The sequence below is a fragment of the Hylobates moloch genome, unplaced genomic scaffold (genome assembly GCF_009828535.3).
Source record: "Hylobates moloch isolate HMO894 unplaced genomic scaffold, HMol_V3 SCAFFOLD_8, whole genome shotgun sequence".
NCBI lineage: Eukaryota > Metazoa > Chordata > Mammalia > Primates > Hylobatidae > Hylobates > Hylobates moloch.
In genome coordinates this window covers 33,792,040-33,807,739 of record NW_026652283.1, presented here as the reverse complement: position 1 = coordinate 33,807,739, position 15,700 = coordinate 33,792,040, and the positions used below count along the sequence as shown (strand labels likewise).

The 15,700-nt window shown below is 39.7% G+C and overlaps 1 protein-coding gene across 2 annotated transcripts; it reads left to right on the top strand.

The window, feature by feature from the left end:
- Positions 1-248: 248 nt before the first annotated feature.
- Positions 249-12,967, top strand: PTP4A2 (protein tyrosine phosphatase 4A2). Of its 2 annotated transcripts, XM_032160055.2 has the most exons (5): positions 249-380; positions 3,359-3,451; positions 7,440-7,570; positions 9,158-9,232; positions 10,500-12,967. In XM_032160055.2, the coding sequence occupies exons 1-5, from the start codon at positions 285-287 to the stop codon at positions 10,606-10,608; spliced, it is 504 nt and encodes a 167-aa protein (XP_032015946.1). In that variant the 5' UTR covers positions 249-284; the 3' UTR covers positions 10,609-12,967. The 2 variants fall into 2 exon arrangements, with proteins under 2 accessions (XP_032015946.1, XP_032015947.1); XM_032160056.2 differs by lacking the exon at positions 3,359-3,451 and having other exon boundaries at positions 253-380.
- The last annotated feature ends 2,733 nt before the right edge of the window (positions 12,968-15,700 follow it).

Below are 15,700 nucleotides of genomic sequence, written 5' to 3'. Positions count from 1 at the left end.
GTTTTATATGTAGTTGGATTTTTTGGAGTCCGAAGGTATCCATCTGCAGAAATTGAGGCCCAAATTGAATTTGGATTCAAGTGGATTCTAAATACTTTGCTTATCTTGAAGAGAGAAGCTTCATAAGGAATAAACAAGTTGAATAGAGAAAACACTGATTGATAATAGGCATTTTAGTGGTCTTTTTAATGTTTTCTGCTGTGAAACATTTCAAGATTTATTGATTTTTTTTTTCACTTTCCCCATCACACTCACACGCACGCTCACACTTTTTATTTGCCATAATGAACCGTCCAGCCCCTGTGGAGATCTCCTATGAGAACATGCGTTTTCTGATAACTCACAACCCTACCAATGCTACTCTCAACAAGTTCACAGAGGTAAGATTGTAGCATGGTCTGCTTTTTGGATTGATTTCTAGGTAAAATCCCATTAAAAAATTCTCTTAGCACAAAGCCATCTATTTCTGTATTTGGAGTCATCCTGCCAATCCTGGTTTGAATTGGGTTGGGTTAGTTACAGCAGATTTTTTCAAGAACATTTATGAAATTTGGGGACTGTAGAGATATCTAGTACTGTTTTCTCTGTGTTCTTTCTACATTTATTGACAGGTTTTTTGGGTCAAACATTCAGTAATAATAATTAACATTTATTGAACACGGTATGCACCTAGCATTATAATAAACAGTGTTACACATTATGCAATGAGCAATGTTTGTGCTTAAGGTCACAAATACAAAAACCCTATGAGGTGTAGATGCCATTATTTCCGTCTTACCAATGAGGAAACAGGTTCAGAGCCATTTAGTGATTTGCCTAATGGCACATAGTATGTGGTGGAACTGCTGTACTTGCCTAGATGTCTGACACTAAAAACCATTCTGTATGTACTTCAGATATTCTAACCACCTTTGATGAAAAGCCACCGCCAAACTACTTAGTTGTAATAATTGTATACAAGGGTCCAGAAACTTGGGGGAAGAAAAGGTGGTAGAGGTAGTATTTTTATGTCAGATACTTAATATTTTTTCTATTGGTAGGAGAAAAAACCCTTTGTACTTCTTTGAGGAAACATTTGAACGTAAGCTTTTTTTTTTTTTTTTTTTGGAGACGGAGTCTCGCTCTTTCGCCAGGCTGGAGTGCAGTGGCACTATCTTGGCTCACTGCAAGTTCCGCCACCCGGGTTCACGCCATTCTCCTGCCTCAGCCTCCCTAGTAGCTGGGACTACAGGCACCTGCCACCACGCCAGGCTAATTTTTTGTATTTCTAGTAGAGACGGGATTTCACCATGTTAGCCAGGATTGTCTTGATCTCCTGACCTTGTGATCTGCCACCTTGGCCTCCCAAAGTGCTGGGATTACAGGCATGAGCCACCGTGCCCAGCCTTTTTTTTTTTTTTTTTTTTTGAGACGGAATGCAGTGGCACGATCTTGGCTCACTGCAACCTGTGCCTCCCGGGTTTAAGCGATTCTCCTGCCTCAGCCTCCCAAGTAGCTGGGACTACAGGCGTGCACCACCACTCCCAGCTAATTTTTGTATTTTTAGTAGAGATGAGGTTTCACCATGTTGGCTGGGATGGTCTTGATCTCTTGACCTCGTGATCCGCCCACCTGGGCCTCCCAAAATGCTGGGATTACAGGCATGAGCCACCATGCCTGACCAGAACATAAGCTTTTTAATCATTCTTGGGTCGTTGAGTATAAATGATTTTTCTTGCTGTATTTATGGAGCAGACTTAGAAAGGTGGTGAACTCCTAGTGATTTTTATTTTATAGATGGGAAAACTGAGACCAAACGAGGTTTTGACTTGCTTAAGGTCACAAATACCATAAAAAATTCTGTCACAACTTTTCAATGAATGGCTATTACAGAGTTTATTTTAATGGGGTTTTATTTATATTTTGAAACATTTTTTAAATTCCTGACTTAATACTTCTACCTTTCCTGAGTCTGTATTATAAGAAGGCCTTTTTGTGAAAAATGAAGTCCTTTAGCAATTAAAATAATTTTACACTTTAGATAACTAAACGATGGACCCTTACAGGATATCACTGTGCCTGCTTATTTATACTTATAATTCCCTGAGCTTCTTAACTTTGTATACATGGCGTACAAGTTGATTCTAGGCCTGTATGCCCTCAGATTGTTCAGTCACCTTTAAGCCTGGCTGAATTATGTGGTACTATTTTCAACCTGAGGATTCCTTGGCCATAGTCTCCAATAATGGCACAGGCCACTGTCCTTCTGCAGCTATAAAAAAGATGTTGGTAGCCCCTCGAAGGTAGGTAGTCACTGTGTTAGGCATTCACCATAGGGAGAGTTTTAAAGGAGCAAGGCTTCTGGCTATAATTGCATTAGCTGTCTTTTTAATATACCACTTTTTCTCTTAATTTCAGAATTTTATTTCTTTAAAAAAAGCAATGTTTATTTCATAAAAATAAAAAGATACAGATAAGCAAAAAGAATTTAACAACATTTAATTGTTAATAACTGGCTTCTAGATGTTTTTCTCTGCATATATCTGTGTGTATTCATAAATACACATACAGATAGGATCACACTATGTATTTTTTAAAATCTTTCCCCATCCTCCTTGGTATTTTTTTAAAGCTGTCATAGTGTTCACTATATGGATGTGCCGTACGTACTTCTTTAATCATTCCCTTATTTTTGGACCATTAATGTGGTTTCTAATTTTTCACCATTCCAGTTTGTGGTGAACGTGCTGTTACCTAAATCTTTGTATATGTCTTTAATTATTTCTTTTGTATAAACTCCCAGAAGTGGAATTTTTAGGTTGCAGTGTATGTGAACTTTTGTGTAAGTTTTCACGTTATGCTACCAAATTGCCCTTTAGAAAGGTGAGTCTTACACTCCCACTGAGATTTCGTGAGTGTCCATTAAATATATAACCACAATGAGAACAATTCTGATCTTTGTCTAAAAATGATATCTCATTGTTTTAATTTATAATAGTACATTTCTTTTTTTTTTTTTTTGGAGATGGAGTCTTGCTCTGTCGCCCAGGCTGGAGTGCAGTGGCGCAATCTGGGCTCACTGCAACGTCTGCCTCTTGGGTTCAAGCGATTCTCCTGCCTCAGCCTCCTGAGTAGCTGGGATTACAGGCCCGCGCCACCATGCTCAGCTGATCTTTGTATTTTTAATAGAGACGGGGTTTCACTATGTCGGTCAGGCTGATCTCGAACTCCTTACCTTGTGATCTGCCCGCCTCAGGCCTCCCAAAGTGCTGGGATTATAGGTGTGAACCACTGCGCCCAGCCTATAATAGTACATTTCTACATTTTTGGCTGTAGGTTTCAAAAACAAGTTCCATTATAATTTTTTTTTTTTTTAAAGGAACTTAAGAAGTATGGAGTGACGACTTTGGTTCGAGTTTGTGATGCTACATATGATAAAGCTCCAGTTGAAAAAGAAGGAATCCACGTTCTAGTGAGTGTGTAGTATTTAAATTTTTCGCAACAAGTTGTATCTTTCAAACATAAATATTTATAAAAAACTAGGCCAGGTGCACTGGCTCACACCTATAATCCCAATATTGTGGGAAGATCACTTGAACCCAGGAGTTCAAGACGAGCCTGGGCAATGTGGTGAGATCTCATCTGTACAGATAATTAAAAAACTGGTGGGGCGTGTTGGTGCACACCTGTGGTCCCAGCTACTTGGGTTTTTGAGGTGAGAGAATCACTTCAGCCCAGGTGGTTGAGACTGCAGTGAGCTGTGGCCACGCCACCACATTCCAGCCTGGGTGACAGAGGGAAACCCCGTCTCAAAAAAAAAAAAAAATTAAAACTTGGTATTAGGTGGGCACGGTGGCACACATCTGTAGTCCCAGCTACTTGGGAGGCTGAAGTGAGAGGATCACCTGAGCCCGGGAGGTCAAGGTTGCAGTGAGCCTTGATTATGCCACTGCACTCCAGCCTGGATGACAGAGTAAGACCTTGTCTCAAAAACAAAAACACCCTGGCAGTAGTACTTTTGGATTTTTTTAAGGTTGTAGTGGAAAATACATTATTGATAGCAATCTTTCAAATTCCTTTGGATTAACAAATTGGCAGTTTTGTTCATTTGTGCTCTTAAAGCCTACAAATCATAGTATTTTCAACTAATAAAAAGCAAAATTTAGTGTGCTCTTATTTTAACAACATGTAAATTTGCAAGTTTTATTTTTTAGAAATTAATGCAATATTTAGCTTTTGTTTCTAGGCTACTAATTTGAATATGACGAAAGTAATTTCCATCAGACATTCTTAAGTCCATATGGAACTCTGCCACTTTGCAAGTATAAGATTAGTTACTTAATATTTTGTGGATAACTTGTAGGAGGCAAAAAGATGGGATAAGAGGATGAGGAGAGGTAGAAGGCATCTTGCTGCAGAGTAATCAGCATAGTTTCTGATGCTTTTTGTTGGGTTTCTGAGGAGCTTTAGTGTGATGAGATTTCTTATCTAGCTCAATTTGTGCACAAAGTGATTGGAATTATTTTAAATTAAGTTCCTTTTTAGCACCAAAATAGGCTGTTTCCTTATAGCAAATGGGAGCATCAGATTAGTTAACATTTTATTCTTTCTTCCCTAAGTAGTTGTCTAAGTTGTAGGAGCAGCTTTTAGGAGCATGTAATGAAATGATCTTGTAGTTTTAGGTGTCTGAGCTGTTGGTTTGATTGTGGGAAGGTTATGTAGTAGGAAGAGAACTGGAGATTTTATAAGTAGTTAGGTAGGAAGAACGTAATGAAGAAGATACTGGTTTAAGGTTATGTTGCTGCTTCTTATTGAGAGGTAGTTCTGTAGTCTTTATTATATTGGTCAGTGGTTGAAAAGGCAGTTGATGCAAAAAGAAAAAAGACCTATTGGTAAGGCAGTTCTCTTATATCTGATCCATAGTTTCTTCATGTCCATTTTGGTGAAAATAAAAATTAGCCAAATGTGTTTTAAAAAAATGTGTTTTAGGGCCCTGTGTGGTGGCTCATGCCTGTTCCCACCACTCTGGGAGGCCAAGGTGGGTGGATCACTTGAGCCCAGGAGTTCCAAGGCTAGTGGGGCAACATGGTGAAACCCTGTCTCTCCGAAAAATACAAAAATTAGCTGGACGTGATGGCACGCGCCTATAGTCCCAGCTACTTGGGAGGCTGAGGTGGGAGGATCACCTGAACCCAGGAGGTCAAGGCTGCAGTGAGCCGTGATTGTGCTGCTGTGCTCCAGCTTGGGTGACAGAGACCTTGTCAATCAATCAATCAATAGCGTGTTTTAATAGTTTGGCATGGTAATAATTTGCTTGCAGTCAAATTTCTAAATGACTTTACTGTCCACTGCTGGAAATCACTGGGAATGAGTGTAAACGTGTCAAATGCAGCCCTGTATTTAAAAAGTAGTAATAAAATTTAAACTTCTGAAAATAAGCTCCATACAAGTTTATTTTGCTGCATTATGAATATGTTCTCCAGTGAGCAAAAATCAACTTGTTTTGACAGATGGCAGAGTGAGAAAATGACTGGATTGACCATAGTCTGTTTGAGTCAGTAATGTTGGTAAACATCTTTGTGAAATAGACATGAACTAAAGAACTTGAACTAGTTTGTAGAAGATAATGGTAGGCCTAAGATTCATTCCAGGCCTTTGAATTTAGGTTTTTGTTTTGTTTGAAATAGCTGTAATCTGGGAAATGCAAATCAAAAGCACAATATGATACCACCTTACTCCTGTAAGAATGGCCGTAATCAAAAAATAAAAAATAGATGTTGGCAGGGATGCAGTGAAAAGGGAACACTTTTACACTGCTGGTGGGAATGTAAACTAGTACAACCACTATAGAAAACAGCATGGAGATTCCTTAAAGAACTAAAAGTAGAACTCATTTGATCCAGCAATCCCACTACTGGGTATCTACCCAGAGGAAAAGAAGTCATTAAAAAAATAAATAAAAACAAACAAATAAATAAATAGCTATGATCAGATAAAATGAAAGGTTTAACTTAACTTGAAAAAACAAGGGCATTTAGCCTTAAGCTTGGAATTTCCTTCTCCCAGACAGAGATTTTAAGAGTTAATCTAATTTTGCTAGGTGAAGAGGGTTTTGGAACATTTCATGGTAAGAGGGTATCCCCAAATAAGGCCTGTCAATCCTCTGAATGCTCTTGCAAACCAGACACACACTGGAATAGACTAATGGTGGTTTTAGCTGTTATCACTTTGAGGTTCAGATGTTTCTAAATAATTAATGATTTTTTACAAATAGACACTGCTTACATGAGTAAGTGAAGCATGTTTTATATTGTTTCTTAACTAGGTGCATTTTAGGGAGTATTAGAGGAAGTAAGCTCTTGACTAAGGTGCTGGTTTTATTGCTATTTACAGTTGAACTCTAGTGACATTTATAATACGGACAGTCCTTTAATTATGGGGCGTAGTTGTCAACTCAAACAAGTACTGTTATGGCTAATGGGCTACATGAAGTGTTCTAGTGGTGCCAATAATGAATGCAGAATCAATTTAATGCTCTGTCACTTTTTTTCCTCCTCTAATATCTTAAAGTGTCCTTATCCAATCTCATTAGAATAGCCTTATGTTTTTAAAAAAATTCCTAACAGTGTTTTTGCATTTCTATCTTTGAAGCTTAGATGGGAGGAGGGAAGGCTTGTAAAATGTCAGCCCCCAGTCCCCCTCCTCCACTTCCCATTTGTGTTGGTTTCTTAGGACCTCTTGCTAAGTAGTGAGGAAGATAAACCCCTGCCTATACTGTGAATGCTCGTGGGATTAGTCTTAATTGAAAGATAGCCCAAATAGGTGAATACTGAAAGAGAAAGGGATACTAGACAAAATGGTCTCCATTTGCCCAGGACCCTGTCATGCAGCACTGTCCTTGTTAAATGGGGACATATATAATTTAGTAAGCACTTTAAAAATACTTGCTGCTTGCCTTTTAATAAGCACAAAGATGGTAGTATGTTTCTGTTATGATTTACTATTGGAGATTTCTTATCAGATAACCTTTCTCTAAAGATGTCATAACTTAGTTATCTTCAATTATCTGTAGAGACCAATGAGACACCAGTTGGTATGCTTTGCCAGAGTGGACTTTTAAATCATGTTGACATGTGCTGTGTCCTCTCTTTTTCTTGGCTTTAATTACAGTTTTGTCTATTATGTCTAATTACTGCTCTATTCAGGTATCATATTTGGGAGAACACTAGCTCTTATGACTCTGATAGAGATTTCTGTAAGTTTTTGTAAATTTAGATGTATGTGACACTGCATTGAGAAGGCTAATTTATTTGGCAGACTTTAATTTCAATCCTGGATCATTTTACAGCAATGATCAGAATTGTGTTAACAATAGGTATATATAGTGCGGTTAGTTCAGTTAGGCCTGCCGTGTGTACTGTGTGCAGGTATTCTTAATGTAAAAAGTCATTTCTTTTCAGGATTGGCCATTTGATGATGGAGCTCCACCCCCTAATCAGATAGTAGATGATTGGTTAAACCTGTTAAAAACCAAATTTCGTGAAGAGCCAGGTTGCTGTGTTGCAGTACATTGTGTTGCGGGATTGGGAAGGTAAACTCTTACCTTTATTACCCTTTTTGTCTGAATTCATTACCATGTCTCAGTTAGTTGAAAGTTTCACTTTGGTAGACATTTGCATATATTATACTAAACAACATTAAATTACCTGAAAGGAAAGGAAATGAAAGGAAAAACTAGTGTAATGATTTCTCAAAAGAGTCTGTTCATTTCATTTGGTTGTCTGATTCTGATGCCGGCCTGGATTTAGTGGGTGTTTTATTTTTCTCCCTATTTCAAGTAATCAAAAGTTCAGGTGACTGAAATAGGCAACAAAATTAAAATAATTTTAGAGTTTGATGAATCTATACATGGTTTATTTTGGACTGAGATGAATGGGAAGTTAATAGGTAGAGAGCAGATATCTGAACTTTAAACTCTTGAAAGGAGATGTATGGACAAGAATTGACTTTGATCTTAAAACCTTTTCCCCTGAGCATTGCTTGGAATGGTGTTGCAACGCTGTCGTCAACAGCAGATTAAATGCCAATTTAGGATGCACACTTTGACTCAAAACATTAGTGTAGGCTGCCATTGCCTCAAGGTGGTGGTGACTCAAGCTATTAGTTCTGCTCTGCCCTTTTGTTTGCTATTTTCCTTTTTCGTAGTGTGGTACTGTTTGTTCATAAGGTTAGAAGTTTCAGTCCTTATCCTGAAGGTTGAAGATAATGTTGTAATTTGGCAGTTTTATAACTAGTAGCTATCCTAGTTTTAGGTAGCCCAAAATTGGTGCCCTGTAATGGGCTTTATAAAAACATCATTTCTTTTGTTAAATTTTTTTAAAAAGATAGAACTTTTCCTAGTCATCAATTCTTGGGCATTTTCCTAGCTCATCAAAAGGATTTTCTTGAAAAAGTCTAGCACCTTTTTAGCATTTGATAAGGAAATATTAAAATCAATTGGTAATGAAAATTCTGACACACTGGAGATAAGTAATATGTTTGGCCATTTATTTTACTGTGATAATGGCTAAAGGCCAAGGAAGGATTTCTGATCATATGTAGTGATGAGAAAATTTAATATATAATGTGATGTTTTAAAGAGTAAAGATTTCTTAAGGTTTAGAATTTAGTGCTTTACTAAAAGTAGATAATCAGGCTGGGCGCTGTGGTTCACGCCTGTAATCCCAGCACTTTGGGAGGCAGAGGCAGGCAGACTGCTTGAGCCTAGGAGTTGAAGAGCAGACTGGGTAACGTGGAGAAACCCTGTCTCTACTAACTACTAAAAATACAAAAATTAGCTGGGCATGGTGACGGGCACCTATAGTCCCAGCTATTTGAGGGACTGAGGCAGGAGGATCACCTGAGTTTTGGGAGGTCAAGGCTGCAGTAAGCCATGATTGTGCCGCTGCACTCTGGCCTGGGTGATAGAGCGAGACCCTGCCCCCCCGCCCCGTCAAAAAAAAAAATCATAGAATTAATGATGATGAGATATATTTACTGTATTAGGCAGATACCAGCTACTTTAGTATACAGCAAAAAGAAAGCTCATGCATTGCATTGGTAATACGCAGTTACAGGTTTTTAAAAATCCTTTCACTCCAAGATTTATGGATACTTACATACAGGTTTCTTTCTGCAGGGCACCTGTGCTGGTTGCACTTGCTTTGATTGAATGTGGAATGAAGTACGAAGATGCAGTTCAGTTTATAAGACAGTGAGTATGAAGCTTTGTGTTGAGAAACACAGAAAGCAAGATCATGCATGAGGAAGGAATTATGGAAGGGATATTCATTTATAGTATGGGATAATTTGCTTTTTTTGGCTTAAAGTATTATTTGAAGATGTAAAAAATTTAGAGCAAGCGATAGAGACTCAGAACAGCTGGTTTCCAGATTCAAAAGGTTTTCTGATTTGGACATTATAGACTGTGTCCAGTATATTGTTTTGAGTATCTAGGAATCTCAAAAATGCCCCTTTTAATAGATTCCAAATACCTTCCAAATATAATTCTCTATTAGGAGGAGGAAAGAAGAATGTATAGAAGAGCAGTTTAATCACCTGGGACTCTTTTTTTGAGACGGAGTCTCGCTCTGTTGCTCAAGCTGGAGTGCAGTGGCTCGATCTCGGCTCACTGCAACCTCTGCCTCCTGGGTTCAAGCGTTTCTACTGCCTCAGCCTCCCAAGTAGCTGAGACTACAGGCACGCGTCACCATGCCCAGCTAATTTTTGTGTTTTTAGTAGATGGGGTTTCACCATGTTGGCCAGGATGGTCTCGATCTCCTGATGTTGTGATCTGCCCACCTCGGCCTCTCAAAATGCTGGGATTACAGGCGTGAGCCACCACGCCTGGCCTCACCTGGGACTCTTAAGTGATCTATTCAGGGACAAAATCAGGATGGTAGTGCACAGACAGGACCTTGACATTGATCTGGAATAATGAGTCATGCTATTTTGTTATCCAGAATTCTTTGACAATTTTTGTCTTGCCCTTTCCCTTTCAACCCTTCCTTTAAAAAAAGAAAACGAAAGAAAAGACTATTTGCAACAAAGAGCATGAAATATATGGTAGCGGCTCTAGGAAGGTAACACATTTCAAGGAATGCTATCTTTGTATGTCTTGAGCCTGCTTCTTCATCTTAATATTATTTTTTAGCATCCTAAATACTTGCTACCAACTCTGATATGAAGAATGCATCAATCTAATTGGAAGAATGTAGTCAGATGTTTCTGGATAAACTATTCTGATCTTTATTAAATGGTTAATAGACTATAATGACAGTCATCAAGAAAAATTTTTCTGTTCCTTCTAGGAGGGCTTAGTAAGTTCATGTTGCAACTTACTCTTTAAGAAGTGTTGTAGTATGGGAAATACGCTGGTTTTCAGCTGTGTGGAATTAGGCCTTAGGATGTAAATAATGCATTTCAGTGAATCAGACAGCTCTTTTTTTACATGATAAAGTTTGCCATTCTTGTATTTTCAGAAAAAGAAGGGGAGCGTTCAATTCCAAACAGCTGCTTTACTTGGAGAAATACCGACCTAAGATGCGATTACGCTTCAGAGATACCAATGGGCATTGCTGTGTTCAGTAGAAGGAAATGTAAACGAAGGCTGACTTGATTGTGGCATTTAGAGGGAACTCTTGGTACCTGGAAATGTGAATCTGGAATATTACCTGTGTCATCAAAGTAGTGATGGATTCAGTACTCCTCAACCACTCTCCTAATGATTGGAACAAAAGCAAACAAAAAAGAAATCTCTCTATAAAATGAATAAAATGTTTAAGAAAAGAGAAAGAGAAAAGGAATTAATTCAGTGAAGGATGATTTTGCTCCTAGTTTTGGAGTTTGAATTTCTGCCAGGATTGAATTATTTTGAAATCTCCTGTCTTTTTAAACTTTTTCAAAATAGGTCTCTAAGGAAAACCAGCAGAACATTAGCCTGTGCAGAACCATCTGTTTGGGGAGCACACTCTTCATTATGCTTGGCACACAGATCTCCCTGTGGTGGGATTTTTTTTCCCTTTTTTTGTCGGGGAGGGGTGGTATATTTTTCCCCTCTTTTTTCCATCCTCTCCTACACCTCCCTTTTCCCCCCGATCCAAGTTGTAGATGGAATAGAAGCCCTTGTTGCTGTAGATGTGCGTGTAGTCTGGCAGCCTTAAGCCCACCTGGGCACTTTTAGATAAAAAAAAAACAAAAAACAAAAAAACACCAAAAAAACCGCAGTGACATAGAGATCTATTATATGATCCAGGTGGTTTTTAGTCTTTACTGATGAAAGGGTGTTCACGTTAGTTCCTTGTCCTCAAAACCCTATCTAATACCAGGTGAAGAAGCCAAGAGCCTTTTGTTTTGTTTTTATTTTGATAAATTAGTGGGGAAATGGCATTTTAAGAGGAGTCTCTTCTCAACTTACCTGAGAGTCGAATTCTTCTCTTCCCTAACCAGTGAAGCTAAGTGGATATCCCAGAAGCTTGTCTTCTAAAAGGGAGGACTCCAGGCCATCAACACAGATGTCCAGGCGGTGAGCGTACTTTCTACACCCTGTACAATTGTGGGCTGTAGCGTTACTCTGATTTTCTGTCTAGTATCAGAGAATGCTGGTAGCTTAAAATTTTTATTTTAGGACTTGTACTCTGAATTTTCAGGAACCGTCAAAGGAGCAGCAGCAAATTCACATATTTTCGACTTGAGAAATGCTTGTTGGTGTGTGTTTTCCAAACTGCCCCCTACATGTAAAGTTCAGTTTAACTACTGATTGCTTTGTTATTACTAGGTTTTTTGAGATTAAAAAAAAAAAAAAAAAATCCCTGGTTTAAAACCAACAATGATGCCTAGTGAGTATGTGTCCACAGGCCATAACAGGGTAGAAGAGAGACATCGTGCAACCCAGTGAGTAGTGAAGGGACTGTGTTGCTTGTGAAGCGGTGTAGTAGCATTTTTGCAGATTCTTTGCTGGGTTTAGTGTACTGATCTAGAAAAGCTGTTTTTCTGCTCCTTTGTGGAAGGCAGTTAACGATCAGGCTGCATGGACAAAGCAGGTAGAGGGGCACCATCAGGGGCTCTTGCACTATTTTCACCTCTAAATATTACATACTCAGTAGTGCCCTGCTTCTAAGGCTCGGAATACAGGCTTAAAGTCATCTTGTCCTGCTGGAATTTGCTGTGCAGAGCCATAAGCCTCCCATTTTATTAGCGTCAGCTAGGCCAGTAGGAACAGACCGGGACCTTGTCTCACACTGATGATACCTCAAATGTTGGCCGGCTGTGTAAACTGCCCATTTCCTATTGCTGGAGTTTTGATTTTTAACTAAACGCAAATCTGTAGATTCTCTCCTCTCCCATCCCAGAAAACAAAACAAAATAATGCTTTTTGAAGTTGTTTCCAGGACTTTAAAACATAATGGTATATCCAAAATTCTTTATTTCAGAACACAACAATAGATTCCATTAATATAGACTCAAGATCAAAACAGCATACCTGCTAAGCTAAGATAGATGGTGTTGACTCCACTGGGTTTTGATCAATACAATAACTTTTTCCCTTTGACATACTCTGAATTTTGTTGTTTGGGGGGAGGGTGTGTGTGTGTTTGTGTGTGCGTGTGTGTGTGCGTGTGTGCGTGCGCACGCTCAGTGTCCATCAGTATCAGTGCCTGCCTGAGTTAGGAAAATTACATTCCTGGTTCTGTATTGAGGAGAAGGATGTATAAAGCAACATGAAACATTAGCCCTCCTTTTGTTTTAAAGACTAATGTTAATTGTTCTTAAAACTGGATTTTTTTCCTTAAAATTAAAGCAGTTTTTTTCTTTTGGATTTAATGAAGTATTGCTAGCTGAAGCCAGTTTGACATAGAGAGATGTCAGATTGATTTGAAAGGTGTGCAGCCTGATTTAAAACCAAACCCTGAACCCTTTTAAAGAACAATAAAACATATTTTACACGCTCTTTGTGCATTTTTTTCCTCTATCCTCAAGAGTTTATGTCTGTGCTTATAAAGCAGAGTTTAAGCTGGGCGCAGTGGCTCATGCCTACAATCCCAGCACTTCGGGAGGCCAAGGCTGGCGGATCACTTGAGCCCAGGAGTTCAAGACCAGCCTGGGTAACATGGTGAGTCCATCTCTACAAAAAAAATGTTTAATAATTAGCTGGGCATGGTGGTGTGCGCCTGCAGTCTCAGCTACTTGGGAGGCTGAGGTGAGAAGAACACTTGAGCCCAGGAGGTTGAGGCTGTAGTGAGCTGTGATCATGCCACTACTCCAGCCTTGGTGACAGACACCCTGTCCCAAAAAAACAAAAAAAAAATTTCACTTATATCTGTTCCCCTTTCTTTGCCTGCTATTCTCAAGGACTGTTTTGGGTCCTGCTAGTTTACTGCAAGGAGGTAAAATAGAGGCTTGGAAATTCAAATATTTTATGTCACTGAGGTGTTGAGTGAGAGCCAACTTAACCATAGCTGGGATACATATAATACATTTTCTGGTTCAGTTCTTGTATACAACCCTGTAGGAATTCAGCATCTTGTCGAAGGCTTGGTTTATACCATAGATGATTATTTTTTAGGACAGAGTCGTGCAGTGCTTCCCAGGCTGGAGTGCAGTGGCTATTCACAGACTCAATAATCGCTTACTATGGCCATTCTGAGTAGTCTCTCACTGCACCCAGCTTATTTATACCATAGGTTTTGGTGAAGCATTGCAACTTTGTACTCGAATTCGTATTAAAGAACAATGAGGAAGTAACAGCTCTATATTAACATATCAGGATTTGGGAGTGTGGAATTTCCCTTTCACTACGGGTAAGCATCCATCCACCCAGCTAACAACATGCTCAGATACTAGGAAAAGATACGACACTCATTTCACTTTGGAGGACCTCAGTCTGGAGGGGGCGTCAGATATGTAGACATAAAACAGTTACAGTGGGTGGTTATAGTACTGATATTTATAGTTCATTGATCCACAGCCTGGGCAGCATGGCCAAACCCCAACTTGACAAAAACTAACTGGGTGTCGTGGCACACTACCATCTGGACTACAGTCCTAGCTACTCGGGAGGCTGAAGTGAGAGGATTGCTTGAACATGGGAGGCTGAGGTTGCAGTGACCCGATACTGTGCCACTGCACTTCATCCTAGGTGACAGCGAGACTAGTCTCAGAATTCATTGATCTGCCACTTCTCTTCACCTCTTTTCACCTCTTCATGTCCTTCATTACCTCGCTTAGGTTCTGTGATGCACTATGACAATCACTCAGCTTTTCAGCCTTGCCTCATCTCTTGTTTCATTGTACTTCCCTGGCTAAAATCCATTGTTCGTTAAGTTCAGTACTCCACTTTCTGTGCACTTAAGTACTTACACAACTGAATATGCTGATTCAGTCTAAGGTCATGACCTCCCTGGGCCAGGTGGTGCGCGCCTATTACGTCTCAGTTAGGAGGCTGAGGCAGGAGAATCGCTTGAGCCCAGGAGTTTGAGGCTACATTGTGAAATGATGGTGCCTGTGAACAGCCACTGCACTCCATCCTGGGCAACATAGTGAGACCCTGCCTTGAAAACTAAAGCTGTGACCTCACATGAGCCTCAAAACCTCTCAGTCCTAGTGCATTTCTCTATCCCATTTACACTTTCTCTTAAATTTTTAACACCTTTGCTATCCTCTCAGCTTGACTTTTCAACTCAGAAATAAAATTTTCACAGGCTCCTTCCATCACATCTACTCACCCACCTGCATCTGTGCTACTGTCTTTCTTGTAGTTACTATAGGCAGACTGTCCTTGCCCAGTTTTTTTTTTTTTTGAGACGGAGTCTTGCTCCGTCACCCAGGCTGGAGTACAGTGGCGCAATCTCAGCTCACTGCAACTTCTGCCTCCCGGGAGCAAGCAATTCTCCTGCCTCGGCCTCCCAAGTAGCATGTGCCACCAAGTCCGGCTAATTTTGTATTTTTAGTAGAGACAGGGTTTCTCCATGTTGATCGGGCCGGTCTCAAACTCCCAACCTCAGGTGATCCGCCTGCCTCGGCCTTCCAAAGTGCTAGGATTACAGGCAGGTGTGAGCCGTGGCACCCGGCCTCGACCTTTTAATTTGTTTCCCCCACCAAAATATAAGCTCAACAAAGGCATAGCTGTTTTTTGTTTTGTGTTTCATTCACCGTATCTTCAGCACCTCAAATAGTGCTTGGCATGCAGCAGGTGCTCAGTGGATACTGAATGAATGGGTACGGATGGAGACATAGACAAATTATGGTATTATGATACTAGGGGGTAACTAAAACTGCCCTGAAGCACATCAGGAGATGCTGCAGTGGGCATGTTTGAGCTGGATTTTGAAGGATGAGTTAGAAAAGGTTGATACACAATGAGATAGCATGTTCCATCCACCAGAATGGCTATCATAAAAAAGATGGACAATAACAAGTCTTGGGAAGGGTATGAAGAAATTGGAACCTTCATACGTTGCTGGTAATAATATAAAGCGATGGTGCAGTCACTTTTGAAAAACAGTTTGGCAGTTTCTCAAAAAGTTAAACACTTGCCATGTGACCCAGCAATTCCAATATGTCCAATATTCAATTCTATGTATATACAAGGGAAATGAAGGCATTACGGTTACATGGGCTAGGGCGGGGACAGGGTTTCTTTCTGTGGTGATAAAAGTGTTCTGGGATTAGACAGTGGTGATGG